This window comes from Sarcophilus harrisii, chromosome 1 (assembly GCF_902635505.1).
Source record: "Sarcophilus harrisii chromosome 1, mSarHar1.11, whole genome shotgun sequence".
Taxonomy (NCBI): domain Eukaryota; kingdom Metazoa; phylum Chordata; class Mammalia; order Dasyuromorphia; family Dasyuridae; genus Sarcophilus; species Sarcophilus harrisii.
Window position 1 is genome coordinate 716,293,871 of NC_045426.1, and position 21,734 is coordinate 716,315,604.

The window sequence follows — 21,734 nt, forward strand, 5'->3', positions numbered from 1 at the left end:
GGAACTGCTGTACTCTGGGCTACTTCCCTGAGGCTACTTCCCTGATACTAGGCCAACTATCAGGCAGCTTTATAATTGTATGGAGGGATTTGAGAGGCCTTTAAAAGGTTCCTTCTCTGCCATCCTGGCACCAGAAGTCTCTGAAGGAATATTTTTGTGCTGTAAGAAATGAAAGCAATGGGTTCGGAAAAACCTGGAAAGAGTTATAAAAATTAATGAAAATGAAGTGAGAAGGACCAGAACAATGCACACAGTGGAAGCAATAGAAAGTTAATCAACTGTAAAAGATTTAAAAACTCTTGTCTATGCAATAATTCCCCACAATTCTAAAGTACCTATAAAGAAAAAGGCCATCTAGCCATTTCCAGATAGAGAAAAGATGAACTCAATATAGACTGAAGCATGTTTTTTCTCTTTATTTTTCTTGCTTTTTTCTGGAACCTTACAAAAGTGAAAATGTCCTTTTTGTGACTTCACTGATATAATAAGTATCATGTGGGTTTTTTTTTTTTTTTGCCTTTTCAATATGTAGTGGAGGGGGGGAGAAAAGAAGTGAATTTGGAACTGAAAATAAAAATAAATTTTAACAAAAATTAAACTTGCTTGTACAAAAAAAAAGGAATACAATACATTCAGAATAAAGAATTACTGTCTTTAATGGAAGTGGAAAACTAGACTATATAAATTGAAGAATTATTAAATTATGGCATTAGAGGAAATATCAATATACCTGACAGAAATTGAGGTTCAGCAGCAAACATTGGATTCAGTTATGAAAAAGAGAAAATGTTCAATGTGAGGATAATGTCTTATAATAACCAGGGAAATAAAGATTGGCTATCAGAATTTGGATAATATGAACATCAAAGAGAATGAATGATGCATCTTGACATAGATCCTAGAAACAGCAATGAAAAGCAACATGTATTCATATATATTATACACATATAATATATTCTGAAATTCTCACTCAATCAAGTAAATTAGGTAATGGTGAAAATTACCAAAAAAAAAAAAAAAAATATGGCTTGTATTGAAAAATGTGATGAAAGAAGTTTCATCTAGAGAGATTTTGGTTTCAGTGGATGCTAGAACATAAAAGAAATGACAATTGAAGAAATTTAAGATGAAATAAACTTTGTAATTCATGTAGCAGGCATCCCAAAGAACACGATGGAAGGATGTAGAAAATATTTAATAGGACTTTGGTGGGAGTATTGAGATACTAGGTGAAGAGGAAGGAGATAATTGCTATTGATAGGTACTTTTGGAAACTGGAAGATAGACTGGAATTATTAAAACAAAAGAGGATGATGTTGTCCAAAACATTTTACTATTAGTCGAGGAAACAACAGTGAATGAAGTTGTCTGCTGAAGAAGACAAGTGATTAGAAATGTCAGTGTCAAATTCAATCCTCAATAATAACTTGTGGTTTCCCTTTCTTGGAAAGAGTCAAAATTCTCATCTGAAGCACTAACAGAAGGAAGTGTAGCGAGATACTATGATGAGAAGAAAGTATTCTGAGATACTAAACCACACCAAGAAGTGGAATATCCTAGAGCCTTGCCATATTGATATACTTAAAACTGATCATGCCTCTGGTGGGAATTAGCTGACAATCATCTGGAATGATTCCTGGCCCTGGGATTTACTTTATTTTTTATACTTTCTTGGGTATTCCTTTCTGGCCTCAGCAGGATCACATAACACTTGGGAATAAAGATGCAGCCCAATAAGCCAGCACTGGAGGTCAGGATGGAGAAGATCTCTACAACAACCATAGCTTTGCCCCTGGTGCTCTGGTATGTGGGTAGGAAGGAGACCCAGACGCTGCAGAATACCAGCATGCTGAAGGTAGTGAATTTGGCTTCATTGAAGGCATCAGGCAGGTTCCTGGCCAGGAAAGCCACCGTGAAGCTGCCCAGAGCCAGGAAGCCCATGTATCCCAGGACAGAGTAGAAGGCAAAGTCAGAGCCTTCGTTGCACTTAATGATGATGTGACCAGGTTCAGAGTATGGGTCCATGTCAGGAAATGGGGGAGAAGTTCCCAGCCAGATCCCACAGAGAATCACCTGAATCCCAGAGCAGATGAGGACAACAGAGTTGGATACCTTGGACTGCACCCACATCCTGCTCCTGCTCCCTGGTGGTGTTACCCTGAAGGCCAGAACCACCATGATGGTTTTGGCCAAAATGGAGGACACAGCCACAGAAAACACGACTCCAAAAGTTGTTTGTCTGAGGAGGCAGGTGGCTGCAGTGGGACGGCCAAAGAAGAGCAGGGAGCAGAGGAAACAGAAGGTGAGGGAGATGAGGAGGGTATAGCTGAGAGCCCGGTTGTTGGCTTTCACTATGGGGGTGTCTTGAAACTTCACAAATATCCAGAGAACCAGAACTGTCATTAGAGAGAAAGAAAGAGCCACACAGATCAGAGTCATCCCCAAAGGTTCTGAAACTTCCAGGAAAGTCACAACCTTGGAGAGGCAGCCATTTCTTTCCTTATTGGAATATTTATCTTCCGGGCACTTCAGACAATGCTTCATATCTTCAAGAGAAAAACAGATTCTTAGGATTTTAGATTCAACAAATTATCCCAATTCCCATATAATAGGGCACAATTATTCAAGGTAGTATTTCTTACTAAACATGGTGTAATAGCTTTTTCTATGCTGGGAGATAGTCTTTTTGAGGGCTTGCTTGTATCACCAGCATTATGGCTAACCATAGGGTATGTGCAGTAAGGAATGGAGATTCAAGGTTCTACAAAGAGCCTAGATGAATATATATATATATATATATATATATATATATATATATATATACATATATATATATATATGTATACACACACACACACTAGCAAAAGGATTTGCAGTTGCCATGAATTACCCCTCTTAGTTTCATTAATTCTTGAAGTTTGAGCACATTTCCTCCTTTAGTATCTATATACTTATGGGATCTCACTTGTTCGGTGAGAAGCTATTCCAGAAATGAATTCTCTTACAGATAAAGAGAGATGGTTTATGAATGGATGTTTATTAGGTGTGACCTGGAGGATTTGATGCTTGAAGTGCCTAATAGAAATTGATCCCTATAGACCATAAAGTGACTCAGAAAATCAGGATTTAACTTTATTTATAACTTACAATATTGTTATTAAGTTTCTTAAACATGTCTCAATGGCATTTTAATCTGGATCTGGCCACACTAGGGAGTTTGGCTGGCAGATCATGAGTTTGACATCTCTGATATAATGTTTTTCTAAGACATAAATCTGATGCAAATATTTTTCCTAGTCTTTCACTACCCTTAATATTCTAGAGAAGTGGCCGTACCTCATGTCATTAGTGCTCTCTCTTTTTTCACCTTTGTCTCTTGGATTTTCTAGCTTTTCCAAGACAGAAATGAATTCCTATCTTCTGGGAAGTGGCTTTTCCTTTTTCTCTGAGATTACTCTTATCTGTTCTACATTTGTTTTCTATTCAATAGTTGTTTACACAATATCATCCCTTTATAATATGACTTCCCTGAATTACTCCAGGAATTAGTACACTGGTTGGAATATAGTAATCCTTGAATGAATGTTTGCCATCTCACAGACTAGCCCATCAAGAGAGTATCTTTCACAGAATTTCCAATCTCCTTTCATTCACTTCCATGTCCTGAAAAACATCTTATTCAAGGTCCAAAAGCTCTTCTCTATTTAAGGGATAGATAACTGCTATCCCTATTGCTCAGGCAGTGATGAGATTGTGACTCTAGAACAAAAAAAAACCAGTTTATTCTGCCCAGTAAGCAGAAAACTACCTGCAGACACTTACTCATCTGACTGGAGATCTCCCCCTCTGGACACAGAGAACAGTTGAAACAGCAGATGGGCTCTCCCTCCCGAGGGGTTTGTCTGAAGCCAGGACCACAGCTCTCACTGCATATGGCACAGGGAATCTAGTGACAGAGGAGTAAAATGCATAGTGACTTGGGAATTAACAAGGCAGAAGATGGTCTATCATCATCAGAGGATGAATGATATTGATTTGGGGCAAAGAGAGCTTCTTTTTTAGGAGAAATATGAGAATTGTTCATATTTCAGTGGAAGATGGGCTAGAAGGAGCACTGAGTGGAAAACAGAAAGCTGAATGATAGTCCCATTTCTGCTACTAACTTTGGAAAACTGGCCGAACTTTTGAGGATTTTGGTCCTCTGTAAGCAGTGGAATTTGATCACCATGTTATTTTTGGGTCCTTATAAATTAGTATTTTGTAATTCTCAATGTCAGCCATGTCTTTTTAACAGTTCTGATCTAAAGTACTGAATGACATGGAAGTTATTGACTTAAAGTAGACTTACCCCTGTCTGTTGGATGTTCATTACAGATAACACAAAGATGAGACTGATTTAATCCTTATGACTTAAAAGGCAAATTCCAGATCTTCTAAGGAAATAATATATTGGGTTCAGAAATCCAATGAGTTTCAGAAATGAGAAGTCAAACTGATTGCTCAGCTCCTTTATTTTACTGAATTAAGATGAATTGTTGTATGCCATCATTCACAAAAATGCCAGCTAGTGAGAAAGAAACCAATACTGGTTTGGAGGAATCACAAGGCACTGGACCAATCACTACCTTTATATGGCTCAGTTTCTTATTTATGTCAAATGACATGGCTGAGCAAGATGAGCTTTCAAGTCCATTTCAGCTCTCTCTCTCCAATGATTTTTTACTCAGAAGTTTCCTATAAAAGAAAAAGAAATCAGTGTGTGTGGAGATGTGTGTGGGAGGGGTAATTTTCTCTCCATAGAAAATGAACTGGAATGAGCTAAGCAAAGTAAAATTTGTTAGTATGATTAGATAATAAGATTGATATTAAAGCAGTTTCTGACCTTGGAACCTGACCAGCCCCACACTATGGCTTCCTCATTAATGGTGAAATCTTGACCAGGCTCTGCCTTGGGGATAAACTGTCCAACTTGGACCAATACTTCATTATCCATATTGAAAGTTACATAGTTGAGGATTTTATACTGTGCTTCTGGGTTTTTATTCTCGTCCATAAACACCTGGTCACCTGCACTGTTGTTAAATTGGATATTCTTTAGAAATGAGTGGAGCTATAAGAAAAGAAAAATTATAATCACTGCCCAGTGCCTGAGGTCAGTAATCTCCCAGAAGGAAGACCTATGAGTTGTCCAAGAAGTCAATCCATTATCACCGAGATTTAATTAAATACCGATGGTATGTTGCACATTATGTGAAGAAATTAAAGTACAAACAAACATAAAATCAATTTGTGCTTTCAATTTCTTATGCTTCAACTGGAGAGAGAAAATGCATATAATCTGTGTCCCAATTCCCATTCTTACATGTTGTCAAGTTCCTGAAGAACACTAGATCTTCCCCTCAAGCTTTCAGGCATGTTGCTGAGTTGTTGGATTCTCTCTCCACTGTCATCAGTTTAAGTCCTCCCCATTTTATTGTTCTCTCCCCAGTGGTAACCACCAGTGATCAATGTTCCCTTTAACTGGAATTATTAACATTGGTTTACTGTTACAAAAGGGAAGTTATAATAAAAATAGCTGCTACCAAGCAGTACCCCTGAAATATGTGTGAGTAATATTTTCTTCTCTTTTACTTCAATCCCAAGAAAGAGTGAGTTCATTTTTAAAGCATCTACCTCAAGTTCATGCTACCATTCTTCTGTCTTACTGTCTTTGAAACTCATTCTCTCTCCATTTTCCATGTTTTGCTTTGAAACTTTTAATTAAATCACCACTATTATTGCCTCTGGAAAGGTCTTAACAATGCACTGCCCTTTTGCTCCATTCACCATTCCTGTGATTTCTCAGAAAAAAGGGGGCCCAAAATGCATCGATTTTGTGCATTAAGCTACTATGTCTTCTTGCTTCCCAGGCCACTCTGTTCCCCTGGGCCTTCCTTGGGTGCTGCCCCATATTACTAAGTTAGGTCCCTTCTGTCAGTATAAACTTGATTTAAACTCGCCAACTGCAGATCTTGCATAACTTTGATAGCCAGCTGGATTCTAAGGATATTGGCAAGCATATATGTTCCTTAGAAAAAGGTACTTCTCAGCCTCAGTGACTCTAATTCTGGAATTTTGGTTACTGGGATAATGACGGGGAAGGAAAACCTTTTCTTAATATTTGGATCACTCTCCAAAGCTTTTATGTTTTCATGCTAAGAACTATATTATCGCTATCCAAATACAATATTATGATTCTCTATGGAGATGTCAAGACCAATATCGATTTCTTTTAAATTAACATGGTTAGTTTAAAATTTAAAATTCCTTTATCTTTTCCTGAATTATACAAATAGAAGCCTGACTTCATTGTCATTCTTCTCAGCTATGGGCAGATAAGATTGCTGGAGTTAACGCATATGCTTTCTACTGGTTCATTTCTGGATATTTATTTTGACATTGCTCATTCTCAGGCTTCTAGATTCAGCTTATTTTGCTACCATATTTATTTTAAAAATTTCTTGGAATGAGAAATTTTCTAATCAGATCCCATTGTTAATTTCAGAGCATGAAAAGGAATAGTCTCGTTGCATTAGGCTCTGCCTGGACCAGTTCCAAATCTGAGCCTTTGGTTTGAGGCATTGTGAAGTACTGGATAAAGTGCATCCAGTGGATAAAGTATCAAATCAGAAGCTCTGAGTTGATTCCTGTCTCAGGCTATTACTCTGTCATGCCTGAAAAGGGGGAACCTTTTCAATCTTTCACAGACTGTCACCTAAAGTAGATCATCAGAGTAATAATTAAAATGAACTCTCATGGTTCTTGTGAGAATAAAATGAAATAATGCTTTGAAAGTGCTTTGTACTCCTTGGTGTGCTATACAAATTCTGGTCATCATAATTTTTGAGTATAAAGTTTAGTAAGGGAATAAGCAAGCTAGAGATTGCTCAAATAAGACAACCAGGATTGCGAGGTGAGGTCTATTTAAACCTTGAAATACAAGAGTGGTTTTGATAGAACTAAGAATATTTATTTTTAGGAAGAGAAGCTTAGAGGCACCATGGTAATTGTCTTTTTCAATATTTTAATGTTCACATGGAAGAAAATTTGAATTTGAGTGACTCTATAAATATCTAATTTATATGTACCAAATTTAAGATTATATAGTTTACTTGATGCTGCAAATTGAATCCTATTCCATCAATGTACCTTCCTATTTCTTAGCAACTAGCAGAGAATTTGAATGTCAGGGATTACGGGTTATCTCCCAGAGTGTTCTCTGGTCCTAAGAATTTCAAGGGAGGTGTGAATTCAGACTAAGCCAGCCCTGAATTCTTGTGTGAACTCCATTGAGTACTCAGATACTTGAGCTCTCTAAAGGTGTGAACACAAGCATTGTTCAATCAGTTCCACTTAGTATCTTGTTTCAAGTTCTGGCCCAAAATAACTCTAAGATTAAATTAACTCCAATGTCTTTAACACTTTGTAAAGAAATGTCTTAACACTTTAGTAAAGATACCAACATCTACTATCTTACAATATAGTTTAAGATCTGGAACAGCTAAACTTCCTTCTTGTACATTTTCCCCTTTATTTCCTTTGCTATTCTTGAACTTTTTGTTTTGCCAAATGAATTTTATTATGATTTTTTTCTAATTCAGCAAAATAATTTTGGTAATTTAGTTATGATGGCATTGAATATAGAAATTAGTTTAAGTAAAACTTACTAGAAATCTTCAAAATAAAGGAGAGATTAATAAAATGACATTTAAAAAATTAAACTAAAACTAGGAACTGGTTTTATGGGGGGAAATAACAAAATGGATAAACCTTTATCTAAATTTATTTTTAAATATTTATATATAATATTCTTTTCTTTTTAAATTTTGTATTCCAAAATTATCTCCCTCCCTTCCATCCCTTCCCCTGATCACTAGGAAGGGATGCAAAATTATATCAATTATACATATTAAACCATGTAAAATATTTCCACAGTAGGCCTATCCCAAAAAAGTGAGGGAAAAAGGATAAAATTATACAATTCTTACAAAGATTTCTTCAGTTCTCTTTCTAGAAATTGATTATTTTTTCATCATGTATCCACTGGAATTCTCTTGGATCGTTAACTTGACTAGAGTAGCTGAGTTTTTTACTTGATCATCATTTCAACGTTACTGTTAACAGTGCACAGTGAATTCCCAGTTCTTTTCATTTCACCTTGTTTCAGTTTTTTATAGCTCTTTCCATATATCATTTTTTTTGGAAAACATCCCATCATGATTTCTTAAAGCATAATATTACTCTATCATAATCATATTAATAATTTTTTCAGTTATTCTCCAATTGACAAGCATTTCCTAAATTTTTAGTTCTTTATCACCAAAAGAAAAAGAGTGGTTACATTTTTTACATATAGATCCTTTTCCTTTTTCTTTCATCTAATTGAGATAGACCTTTCATCTAACTGAGATAGACCTAATAGTGATATTGTTAGAGTGTATGCAAAGATTTATAATTTTTAAGGTATACTTCCAAATTGTTCTTCAGAATGGTTGGACCAGTTCACAACTCTACCAATAGTTTATTAGTATACCTGTTATCCCTCATGTCCTTCAGCTTTTTAAACTTCTGATAGGTGCAATGTATTTTCTCAAAGTTGTATTAATTTGAATTTTTAATCAATTATGATTTAAAGCATTTTATGTGACTATAGATCACTACAGATTTTCATCTAAAAATTGTATGATCTTTGACTATTTACATTTAATGAATGATTCTTTTTTTATAGATTTGATTCATATCCATATAGATTTCAGAAATGAAATGTTTATTAGGGAAACTTGCTGTAAAACTTTCATACTACTTCATTTTCTATAGTAATTTTGGGAAAATGTAGTTTCTGTATACAGCAACAAGAAGATTATGTGATCAATTGTGATGGATTTGGCTCTTTTCAACAATGAAGTGATTCAGGCCAGTTTCAATAGACTTGTGTTGGAGAGAGCCATCTGCAGCCTAGAGAGAGGGCTGAATGTCGATCATATCAAAGAAAAGGAAAATGTAGTTTCCCTGATTATCTTTTTAAAATTCTATCTGTGGTTTCATTTGCTTTTTTTGATATTATATTTTTATTTTTACTTTAGATGAAATATAATAGATTTTGCTGTGATCTCTTATTTTAAATATGTGTTTTTCTGTTTCAATTGTGTGTCCAGTATAAAAAACATATTTTTGGATTCTGGTTTCTAATCCATTCTTCAATGTTTCCGCTTTAAGGGTAAGTGCATCCCATTCACATACACCATTATGATTATTAACTCTGTATTTCCCTCCATTAAATTTTCTTCTATTTATAATTCCCTCTTTTTAGCCTATCCATTTTCAAAAGTATTTTCTTTCTTCACATTGCCTTCTTTAAATCTTCCTTCAGTGTATCTTTTTCCTTTCCACTTCCATTTCTCTTCTCTCCTTATCCTTCTATTGCCCTTTTAGGTAAGAGATGCACACACACACACATACACACACACACACACACATATGAATACACACAAATATGTGTATACATACATACAAATATATACATGTATTCTTCCCTCTTTGAGTGAAATCTGATGAGAGTGAGATTAAAGCATTACCCAAAACTAGACCACATTTTCCCCCTGCAATGTAAAAATTCTTCCTTGCATCCCTTTTATATGGGAGTTAATTTTCCTCATTCTATCTGTTGCTTCCCCTTCTCCCAGTGCATCTCTGTTTCTCATACCTCCTTTTTTGTTTTTTTTTTTTTTTTACAAGATCCCAACATAATCAACTCACACTCATGCTTTCTATCTATACAGACTCTTTCTAGTATTGGTAAAGTTCTTAGGAGTTACATGTATCATTTTCCTATATACTTATGTAAAGAATTTTACTTTCATCTGTTGTGTTTGCTCTTTAGTTTTTATATTTCAGTGATTTTCTTGAATCTCCGTTTGAATTTCCAATTTTCTTTTCAAATCTAGCCTTATATCCATTTTTTGCCCTGACAGCTTATACTCACTTTTGCTGGATAGATAATCCTTGGTTTTAATCCTAGCTAACTTTCCAAGTCCTCTGCTTCTTTAATGTGAATGCTCTTGTGATCTTGACTGTAGTTCCATGATATTTAAACTATCTCTTTCTACTTGCAATATTTTTCTCCTTGAAATAGGAGCTCTGGTATTTTGCTGTAATATGGCTGGGAGTTTAAATTTTGGGACCTCTTTAGAAGGTAATTACTGGATGTTTTTCAATTTCTCTTTTAACCTTTGAATCTTTTTTTTTTTTAATTTAGTGAACTAATACAAAATAAGAAAAAAAAAACAGAATAGGAAAAAGAAAGGCAGAAAAGGAAAATAAGAAACAAAACATTGTAATGTGCCCAGCAGAACCAGAACACCAAAGGTGATTCAAAATATATAACAATAAATTTCCATTTCAAAAAACCATATATAATAATAGAAGAAATTATGTTCATGAGTGTCCATCTTTTCTTTGTTTCCTTATAGATTATTCTTTTGTTATCTACTGTTCACTTTTTACTTTATTCTTTTTTCCCCTTTCATCTCCCCAACAACTTCCAAGCAGGCTACAATTAAGCAGAGATATATTTATACATATACATACATGCACATTTATACCCACACATATATCTGCAGACACATACATAGATTTACATGCATACATATCCATATATACTCAGACCCATATGCAATTACCCATATGTAAACATACATTAAAACAATATTAATATGGCTGACATATAATGTAGATTTCTCTCTTAACTGAAGTTTTAAGTTTAACTTTGTATGAAATCAATGATTATTAGTTCTACTTTTTTTCTAATGAATACATACTCCTGATCCTTGTTACAATGTTTCTATATATATCTAATTTTCTATCCCTGCTAGCTCTTCTACTTTAATCCTGCTCCTTAACTTGCTTTGATATTATTTAATCTTCTTCCATCCATTAATCCATCCCTTATCTTTTCTCACCATCCTTTTCTTCCCTCTTTTTCCCATCCTCATTAATCTCCACACCTTATCCCAAACCTGTTAATCTAAAAACCTTTTTGTATTTCACCTTACTTTATGCTACCCTTTCCCCCTTTATCCCTTTCCCAGTAATCCCTGCACTTTGTCTCACTCCCATTACTCTACACACTTTTCTTTATCCACATTCCCTTTATCCTTTGCCCATAAATCTACATATCTTGTTCTACTGCTATAAATCTACACATCCTTCTATACGCCATCTTATTCTATTCCCTTCATCTTTCCCTCTTCATTATTTCTTTATAGATTGTAGTGGGTGATCTACCCTTCATCTATATGTAGTATTGTCTATTTATATTTAACTCATTTCTGATGTGAGTAGGCTTTCAGAACTATGGACCCTCTTCCCCCTTGTAATGCCTCTGTGTCTATTATTCCTCTGCACCTCATTTGTATAACATAATTACTCTTTTTACCTTTTCCTAGACGCTTTTGCTTTTTAGAATCAGATCATGTTCAATTCTGCCCCATTATTCCTTTTGAGCTACTCAGTTACTGGTGTTAATTTTATATTTCCATGTAAAAAAATCATAAACAATTTGTCATGTTAAGTTTCTTGAAAGTAATCTTTGCTATTGCTCTTATATGTTAAATGGTATATTAAATTCAGATTTGGTTGAGACAAAGTTCTGAAAATCAGTAAGTCCATAAAATATCCATTTTTATTCAATATTATGAATAATTTTGCTGGATATGATATTTTGCCTCAAGTCTAGTCTTTTGACTTTTAGGATATATGATTCCAGGACATGTGGTATTTTATTAAGGCTACTAATAAGTCCTGTATAAATCTAACTGTAGCTCCAGCATATTTGATTTTTTTTCTTTTTTTTTGCAAAATTTTCTCTTTGATCTATGGGTTTTAAACTTTGGCAATAACATTCCTGTGTGTTTTCCACAAAGGATTTCTTTGAGATGGTGACCACTGCATTTTTTTTTTTCTATTTCCACTTTCCCCTCATGTTCTACCATTCCAGGACAATTTTCTTGGATTCATAATATATTATTATATCAAGGTTCTTTTTTTGGTCACAGCTTTCAGGTAGTCCAATTATTGTTATATTTTCTCTTCTTGATATATTCTCCAGAATTGTTGTTTTTCTTATATTTCCCATTCTGTTCTATTTTTTTTTTCATTCTTTCTATTTTGTTTTGCTATTTCTTGGTCTTATAACTTCATTGGCTTCCCTTTGCCCGATTTTAATTTTCAATTATTTTCTTCTTTAAAACACTCTATCTCCTTTTCTAGTAGGTTAACTTTTTTTTTTTTTCATAATCTTCTTGTTTTTCTTGAATTTTTTTTTTTTTTTAGTTTTTCCTCAGTTTCTCTCTCTGGATTTTTAAAGTCTTTTTGAATTCTTCTATAAATTCTCTCTGGGTAGGTAACATTACTCTTTGTAGTAGAAGAGGCTTTTTAAATTTTCACTGTTCTCCTCTGAAGATGAAGCTCTGCCTTCCCTAGTTATGTAGTTAGTTTTTATGTTTGAATTTCTTTTTCTTTCCCAGTTAATTTTTTTAAATGAGAAGTATTAGTGTAAGTGCCTTTAATCCATCAACCCAATCCATGGGTTGGGGAAATGGTTCCTCTAGCTTCACTTCACCTCTCCCCTCTGACCTAGCACCTCAAAGCAAAGCTCCACTTTCCTACAAGCAGCATCCCTGCCCCTCTGCTTGTGCACTCCTGGTGTGTTGGTTCCTTCTCTTCCAAGGCTCTGTCTCAGCAGCACAGCTGGGCTTGGCCTCCCTAATGAGCCAAAGTTCCTTCAGTCTTCTGACTCAGAGCCCTCATCTTCTCCAGCAATCTAGGAAGTGAAAGTTTTTGTGGTTTGGCCTGAGGCATTGGCCACACCCAGCTAGCCCCAAGGATTCCTCTAGCAATTTCTACAAAGCTACCCTGGAGATGTTTACATTTCACAATGGTTAATCCCCAGCTTGAAGTCTTTCCTCAGATCTTCTCAGGTTATCCCAGGAGTATCCATCAGTTTTGTCCCAAATTTTCTTTGTTTTTAACTAGTCTCCTTTCACCTTGAGATGCAAATTTATTCTGTTTGTGGGGGAAATCTAGAAAGCTTGAAATTTGCTGATCTACTCCATTATCTTCCCTCTCACCCTTTGAATATAAGAAAATCAAGCACTATTCCTTTACAATTTCTTCAAGTATAATTTCAAGGTTCTTTAGTTTATCATATCTTTAAGGAAGCTCAATACTTCTATTTTTTTTCTCTTATCAATCTATTTCTTAGATCAGTTGTTTTTCTAAATGTGGTATTTGGCATTGTCTTCTATTTTTTTTTTTCCATTTCTTTGTTTCTTAATATCTCAAGGAATCATTTGTTTTTACTTACCCAATGGTAATTTTTAAGGAATTGTTTTCCTCAGTGAATTTTTGTGCCTCTTTTATCATTAAACCAGTTCTGTTTTTAAGATCTTGGTTTCTTGAGTATTTTTGTTCCTCTTTCACTGAGCTGATAATTTTATTTTTCATAATTATTTGAATCATTCACCTTTCTTTCCCCAGTTTTCCTTCTAACAATGATTTCTTTCTTTAGCTCTTCCATGAATTCTGTTTGGGTTTGGGTTGGCTTAGCATTTTTCTTTAAGTCTTTGCTTAGTGTTTTTACATTGTTTTCTTCTGAGTTATGTGTCAGTCTTCCCTGCCACTGTAGTGCATTTTTATGGTCATTTTTGTTGTTTTTCATCCTTTTTTTTTTTCTAACTTTCAACTTTATGTTAAAATTTTGCCTTTTCTTACCTGGGAGTAGTGAGGCAATATACTAAGCTTCAGACTTTTTCATGCTGCTGTTTTCAGAGTTCTGAGACTCTGCAAGTTTTCATTGCTTTCAAGGTGCTGTGATCCAGGAAGAAATGTCATTGCTCTCCTGACTTGTGCCCTGGTCTTTATACAGAAGGAATCCTGTTCTTCTACCGTCTTAAGTCTTAGCACTCCTCTCACTCCTGGGACTTTGACCATGTCTCCTGCTTTCCTTCAGCCACATGTGTTAGCTCTCCTCTCTCCCTTAGATCTTTAACCAGTTTTCCTTTTCCCTTATGAATAACCAGAAGCAAGCCTTTCTGTCTAGATTTGTAACCCAGAATTGCTTATGATCAATAGAGTTTTTAATTTATGCCTGCCACACCCAGTGCTAGCAAAGGATCTCTTGTAATCTCCTTTTTACAAGTTATCTCACCCCCTTGCTGTGTCTGGACTTCAAACTTCTTGAAACTAATGCTTTTACAATTTCCACTGCTGTCTAACTTCAAAGGGTCACTTCTGATGCTAATACTGGTGCTGGTGCATCATGTGCTCTGGGGAAACTTTCACCACAATGTCAGAGACCTTTTCTTACTGCTCTTCAAAATTTGTCTTAAGCTGGAAAAAAGTCTTAATTTTACAATTTTTTTTTAAATGGGCTCATGATTTAGACATAAAGGTTGATAATTTAAGCAAATTTGAAGCACAAGGGGTAGTCTACTTGTCAGATCTGTGAAAGAGGAATTTATGGCCAAAGGAGAGCTAGAGAATATTATGAAATGCAAAATGGATAATTTTGGTTACATTACATTACAATTTGGTTACATTAAATTAAAAAGATTTTGCACAAATAAAACCAGTGCAGCCAAGATTAAAAGGGAAACAGAAAGATGGAGATGGGGTGAAATTTTGCATTCAGTATTTCTGATAAAGGCCTCATTTCTATGACATGTAGAGACCTAATTCAAATTGATAAGAATATAAGTCATTCATCAATTGATTAATGGTCAGAGGATATGAATTGACTATATTCAGATGAAGTTAAAACAATTTCTAGTCATATTAAAAAATGCTCCAAATCACTATTGATTAGAGAATTTTGAGGTACTACTCAACGTACCTCAGATGGGCTAAGATGGGCTATAGGAAAAGATGATGACAAATGTTGAGGGGAGGTGGTAAAATTGGAATATTAATGTATTGTTGGTGAAGTTAATGATCTAACCATTCTAGAAAGCATTTTGGAGCTATACCCATAGGTCTATACTCTTTGATCCAGCAGTATCACAAGGGAGTCTGTATCCCAAAGAGATAATAAAAAATGGAAAAGGACCCATATGCAAAAAAAAAAAAGTTTGTAGCACTTTTTTTGTTGTAGTGAGAAAGTAAAAATTAAATGGATGCCCACCAGTTGGTTAATGACTGAATAAGTTATGGTATATGAAGGTAACAGTATATTATTGTTCTATAAGAAAAGACGCGCAGGGCTGATTTCAGAAGAGCCTACATGAATTGATATTTAGTGAAGTTAGCAAAACAAGTAGAAATTATACACAATAACAATAAGATTATTTGATGATCAACTGTAATGGACTTGAATCCTTTCGACAGTATAGTGATTCAAAGCAATCCCAATAGACTTGGGATGGAAAATGCCAATCACATTCAGAGAGAGAACTATGGAGACTGAATGTGGATCAAAGCATAGGATTTTCATTTTTTTGTTTGTTTTCTTTCTGGTGTTTTTTCCCTTTTGGTCTGATTCTTCTTGCACAACATGAGAAATATGAAAATATATTTAAAAGAATTGCATATATTTACCCTATATCAGATTGCTTTTAGGAGGGAGAAAGATTTAGGACACAAAGTTTTACAAAAATTTACGTTGAATACTATTTACATATCTTTGGAAAAATAAAATATTAAAGAAAAAGAAAAGCTCTTTCCCATTATAGTTCTTTTTTCCTTCAGCTAAAATTAAAGTAATTTTCCTAAATTTCAAATCTGACTTTATAGTCCCCTATAAAATAAATTGCAGTGATGATAAACTCCAGAGTCAAGTATAAAATGCTTTGTCTTTACTAAAGTCTGACATATCTTCTTTTCAAAACAAAATATTCTAAGATTAGTGACACTGGCATCTTTGCTATTCTTCAAAAAAAAAAAAAAATACATCTTTTCTGATTTCACCAGGAACATTTCATTCAGGGTCCAAGCCACAGCATAGACACTGTTATAGAGAATGGAACTCATTTCAGACATGGTCATGTCAAAGTAAAGCAAAGGCAAAGTTTCCAAGGAAGCATTTAGTGAACATTCTTCTTGTTTCAGTTTTTCGGATTCATCCATACATCTGAATGTTGAGTGCCAAAATTCTTTTAGTACAATGTCTTCTGAGTATTTAGCAGGGTTCACTGTTCTGAGAAAAGGCTTAAAACTTGGAACTTCACTTGTTAAGTGTGAAAATGTAAGTGCTCCATGAAAATTATAACTATCAATATATTGGGGTCTCATGGTAATGTCCCACTGAGAGGTGGCAACTCACACCTTCCAATTTGGGAGAAAAGGAAGTTGTGAATATCTCAAGATCATTAATGAATCTGTGTCACCATGAATGAAAATCACTCTGGTTGCTGATGCCATGATCCTGGGCATGAATGCCATATGCGATTCCGTGTGCCTTCTCTCACTGACAGGGATCTTCTCTGTGAAGGACACACAGACCCCATTATTTGCCATCTCTTGGGTCAGTTCCAGAAGAAATTCCTCACCTCTCAGATTATCTGCTATCACCAGAGCTACCCATGTCCATTCAAAATGAGTCATCAATCTGACCATACCTTTATGAAGGGAAGAGTCCTTGGGGGCCATTTGGTAAAGAGAAGGAAACTGAATCTTGTCATTTAGGGAGGAATCAAATGCTCCAAAGATGATCCAGATGTGAAAGAAAAGAGGAAAAATCTGAGATCTAAGGATATGATCATGATATGATGTATGTGTAAATGTGAAGTTGAAACCAATGGATTTCATTTTAGATTTGATACTAATTATGTTAGACTACAGCTAAATTAATCAAAACCCTAGACTAAGTGTGAGACGTCTTTGAAGTCACTGAATAAAATGAAATGAGGCTGAATAGGAAATCTCTTTCCATAGCCTAGAAAATATGTTATTGCCTCTTGAGATCTTCAATAAATTATCATTGCAATTGACAGGAGAAAGTAATTCCAGAAATTGAAATAGATGAATTTTCAGCACACCTCTAAGATGCAAAGCCATCTTAGAAAAGAAATCAAGGAGAATCATAGGCTTTATAGAACCTTAGAGCAAAAGACACAGGCTGTGGGAAACCCCAGCAGCAAAAATTAAAAGGTAAAGTAGACATCTACTACATCTAAATCCTAGACATCTTGAGGGGACCTCAGAAAAGACCCCAGGCACTGAGATTTGGCCTAAGTGAAGGGTAAGCACCTCTGATCAACAAATACACAATAGGCCCTTGGAGAAGCAGACTAGACTTTAGAAAAATTTCCCTAAACTAATTTCTTAAACTTCAATTTCACCTCAGAAACTTTCATCTAAAAAAATAGCAATCACTAAATGAGGGGAGATGGAAGGGTCTCCCTGCTGTTTTTGGAAGTCAGGCCTATCAGTAATGACTAGACTTTATCCCCAACTGTGGCTGTGGATGAGGAGGAACGAGTGAAGCAGGGGACAACAACTCTTTGGGACAATTTGGCCAGGGATTAGGAGAGGACATCCTGAGATTAAGCCTCCAGGCAGAATTCAGAAGGACCTTATACCTAGCACAACATTACCCACAATTCAGGATTAAACTTGATAATAATAATATTAAGCTGCTAAAAACAAAATAATTCAAATTCAAAATAAAAATGTGCAAGCAAAGGAAAAAGAACCTGATCACAGATAGATAATTTGGTGTAAAAAAAAAAAATCTGGTTCCTATTCAGAAGAAGATAGTGAGATTAAAAAAGTCACTCCTACTCTGAAAAGTAATATCAAATGGTCACAACCCCCCCCCCCCAATCTTGGAAGAACTTAAAAAAACAAGTTCAAAAATCAAATAAAAGATTGAGGAAAAATTAGAAAAAATATAAAAGCAATTCAAAAAATTATGAAAAAGTATTAACCAATTAAAAAAGGAAGATAAAAAATTTAAGGAAGAAAATTACTTTTTTTATAACTAAGATTGAGCAAGTGAAATTGAATAACATTATAAAAGATACCAGAATATAATAAAAACTAGGGGAAAAAAAAGAAAATCTGAATCATCTAATTAGCAAAAACAACTGATCTGGAGAATAGATGGAAGAGAGACAATGTAAGAATTGACAGACTGCCTAAATGATTATAATCAAAAAACCAATCTAGATATAATATTTCAAGAAATTTAAATGAAAATTCCCCTAAAGTTCTGGAAAAACAATATAAAGCAGAAATAGAAAAAAATCCACAATTACTACTTAGATCAAAATTTCCAGGTTAAAGAGAAAAAAACATTGTAGGCAACAAGAAAAAAAATTATAATTTTTATTATATTGTGTTTTGGGAATACCTGTTCTATTCCATAAATTAAAAATGAAATTTTAAAAATCAAAATTATAATTTTAAAAATAATATCACAGACCCACAATTAGGATTATATAGATTCAATATTACAGAATCCAAGGGCTTAGAATATGATATCCAAAAGGCAAAGAAGTTAGTATTACAACCAAGAATCATCTACTCAGCAAAAGAGAATATAATTCTTTAGGAGGAAAATATGGATATTTAAGAAAATAGAGGATTTTCAATCATTCATAATTAAAAGACCAAAGCTGTATTTAAAAAAATTTTTTTCAAATACAAGACTCAAGAAAAACATAAATGGGTAAAAAAAGAAAAGAAACAAGAAAGAGAAAACATAAAAGATTCAATAAGGTTAAACTGTATTCTTACATGGCAGGATGATATTTGTGACTCTGAAGAACTTTATCACTATAAATATAATTGGAAGCATACATAGACAGAATGTGAGATTATTATAATGGAATGATACTTGAAAAATTAAAGTGGTGAGAAAGAAAATTGCACTGGAAGCCGGAATGGAGAGAGAGAATGGGGTAAATTATCTCACATGAAGAGGTGTGGAAGACCTGTGATAGTAGAGGAGGTTAAAGTGGACATTACTTGAAGCTTACTTTCATCAGAATTGGTCCAAAGAGGGAATTACGTGAACAATCTTTGGAGAAAGAACTCTATCTTGTCCTATAATAAAGAAGGAGGGGATGGTATTAAGTAAAGGTGCTGGGAACTGACAAAAGGGAGGACAGTTTGAGGGAGGCAGTGTAAAAAGCCCAACAGTAGTGAGGAGAGAAAGGGTGAAAGGAGAGAGAATAGGACAAACAGGAGGAAAAATTAGGACGGAGGGAAAAACACAGTAAGTAATCGTAACAGTGAATGTGAATGTGATGAACACTTTCATAAAACAGAAACAGCCATCAGAATGGATTAAAAAACAAAATCCTACAATATACTGCTCACAGGAAACATCCTTGATGCACAGGTAAATGAAGTAAAAACAACAAGTAAAAATTTTAATCTCAGATAAATCAAAAGCAAAAATAGATTTAATTAAAAGGGATACGGAAGGAAACTAGATCTTTCCAAAAAGTACGATAGACAATGAAGTAATAGCAATATTAAACATAATTATACCAAGTGGTATATCAACCAAAAATTCCTAATGGAGAAGTTAAATGAGTTACATGAGGAAATAGACTATAAAACTATACAGTGGGGGAATCTCAACTTTCCCCTCTCAGAACTAGATAAATCTAACCACAAAGTAAACAAGAAAGTACTTAAGGATGTGAATAAAATTTGAGAAAAGTTAGATATAACAGACTTCTGGAGAAAACAGAATGGTGATAGAAAAGTGTAAAAATTTTTCTCCATGATATAGAGTACTTTACAGGATCTATTTATTATTTCTGCTCTTCTCCATTACATTATGAGGTTTTTATGCTTTAACACATAGTCAATTTTTGTACTATATATACTATATATCTCACTGGACTGAAGCAGCAGTGGGATTCAGCAGTCTGTTGGGTGTTTGAGAAGCCTTTTGGAAGGTCTGCACTGCTCACGTCCTGGCACAAGGAAGGGGCTAGAAAATATGTCCTAAAAATTGTCTCCTTCACATAATCCTGACCTGCTTACCATGGCAGGCAGGAATCCTGTTGCTATGGTCTAAACAGAAAAAAAAAAAATGTACAAAACTTTTTGTGAAAATGGTTCTACTGACTATTGGTACATGGAATGTGTGCACACTTAAGGGTAACATGAAATCTAGTAAGCATGGAAGAGGAACAGCTTTTGTTGAGAGAGAATTCAGTAGGTATCACATCCAAATAACGCCTCTGAGTGAAATAAGGCTGGCAAATGAAGGTCAGTTTGCAGAAATCAGAGCTGGATGCAGGTCTTTCTGGAATGGCCTCAGTGAAGGGGAACTCCCTGAAGCTGGTGGAGGTTTTGCAACCAAAACTAATTGTTATGGGCCAGAACTCCGAACTTGAAACAAGGAACTAATTCAGTGGAATTGATGACACAAAGGTTATCTGGTTTAGCATGGTTCAGTATGGTTGATTTAATCTTACAACAAATAATGGTTTCCTAGTGATATAATGATTGGTTTATACTCAATGTAAAGCATATAAGCTGGGACTCAGAAAGCCCTCAGAGGCAGAGGCAGAGAAGACAAAGGACTGACCCGCAGGAGCTTAAGCTCTCAGAACCAAGGGGAGAAATTCAATTCAATCTTCAATCTTCTTGGTGGCTGGCCTGGCCTTCTGTACTTCTCCCACTAAGACCGAGGCCAGACTGAAAGGCTCTTCAGAAAGCTGACTAGCCCCAGGAAGGAGATAATAAAGACTTATCTATAAGGAAGCTAACTAGGCCCCAAGAAAGGAGATAAGGCTTGGAAAGAGATAATAAAGGATTTGAACTTTAACCCCTAGCTGTACTTGTGGTGATTACTAACTGAAAGGAAGGCTGCTCCCAACGACCCCAAGAAAACTGAAACAAAGAACATAACAACTAATTTAGCTTACAATCTTTATAGGCCTTCCAAAAGGAGTGAATGACAGACTCATGATGATGTGATTACTATTTGGAGTGACAGCAAGTATCTCTGATAAAGGTCTCATTTCTCAGATACATAGAGAAGTGAGACAAATTTATGAGAATACAAGGCATTTTCTAATTGATGAATGGTCAAAAAATATCAACAGGCAGTTTTCAGAGAACTAAATCAGTCAATGTTAGACATGTGAAAAATGCTCTAAATTAAACAACTGTGAACTAATACCTCACATCTATCAGATTGATTAATATGACAAGAAAAGTAAAATGATTACTATCAAAAGGAATATGAGGAAACTGGGCCACTAATGCACTATTGGTGTATTTGTGATCTTATCTGACCATTCTGGAGAGCAACTTTGTACTATTCACAAAGGACTGTAGAACTTTGTGTACTCTTTGATTCAGCAATATAATTGCTGTATCTGAATCTCAAAGAGTTTTAAAAGGGCAGCTGAGGTGAAGAACCTATTTGCATAAAAATACCTATAGCAGCTCTTTTTGTGAAATCCAAGACTAGAAATTGAAAGGATGCCCATCAATTGGGGAATAGTTGAACAAGCTATTGTATATAACTGTAATGGAATATTATTGTGCTATCAGAAATGATAAGCAGGATGATTCCAAGTCATACTGGAAAAAATGACAGATAGTGAAAATGTTTTATATGATTGTACACATATAATCTATATCAGATTGTTTATCGTCTCAGGAAGAAAGTAGAGGATAGAAGCAAAAATAGAATTTGGAATTCAAAACTTAAAAAAAGAAATGTTAAA

At 34.6% G+C, this 21,734-nt stretch overlaps 3 protein-coding genes across 3 annotated transcripts in view; all 3 read right to left on the reverse strand.

The window, feature by feature from the left end:
* Positions 1-1,523: 1,523 nt before the first annotated feature.
* Positions 1,524-2,752, reverse strand: LOC105749460 (vomeronasal type-2 receptor 26-like). The gene has a single exon (XM_031949145.1). It carries the CDS (start codon positions 2,542-2,544, stop codon positions 1,621-1,623), a length of 924 nt encoding a protein of 307 aa, XP_031805005.1. The 5' UTR covers positions 2,545-2,752; the 3' UTR covers positions 1,524-1,620.
* Positions 2,753-4,044: 1,292 nt separating this feature from the next.
* The window catches only part of LOC100917747 (zinc finger protein 2 homolog), a 39,991-nt gene continuing 22,301 nt past the window's right edge, over positions 4,045-21,734 (reverse strand). The window contains exon 6 of the mRNA XM_031949143.1: positions 4,045-4,734. The gene's annotated coding sequence lies outside the window, so the exon portion shown is untranslated. The remainder of the gene's footprint in view (positions 4,735-21,734) is intronic.
* Positions 15,781-17,468, reverse strand: LOC116419038 (vomeronasal type-2 receptor 26-like). Its single transcript, XM_031949144.1, is given in 1 exon segment — positions 15,781-17,468. A coding segment is annotated over 1 exon segment (1,020 nt). The 5' UTR covers positions 16,840-17,468; the 3' UTR covers positions 15,781-15,819.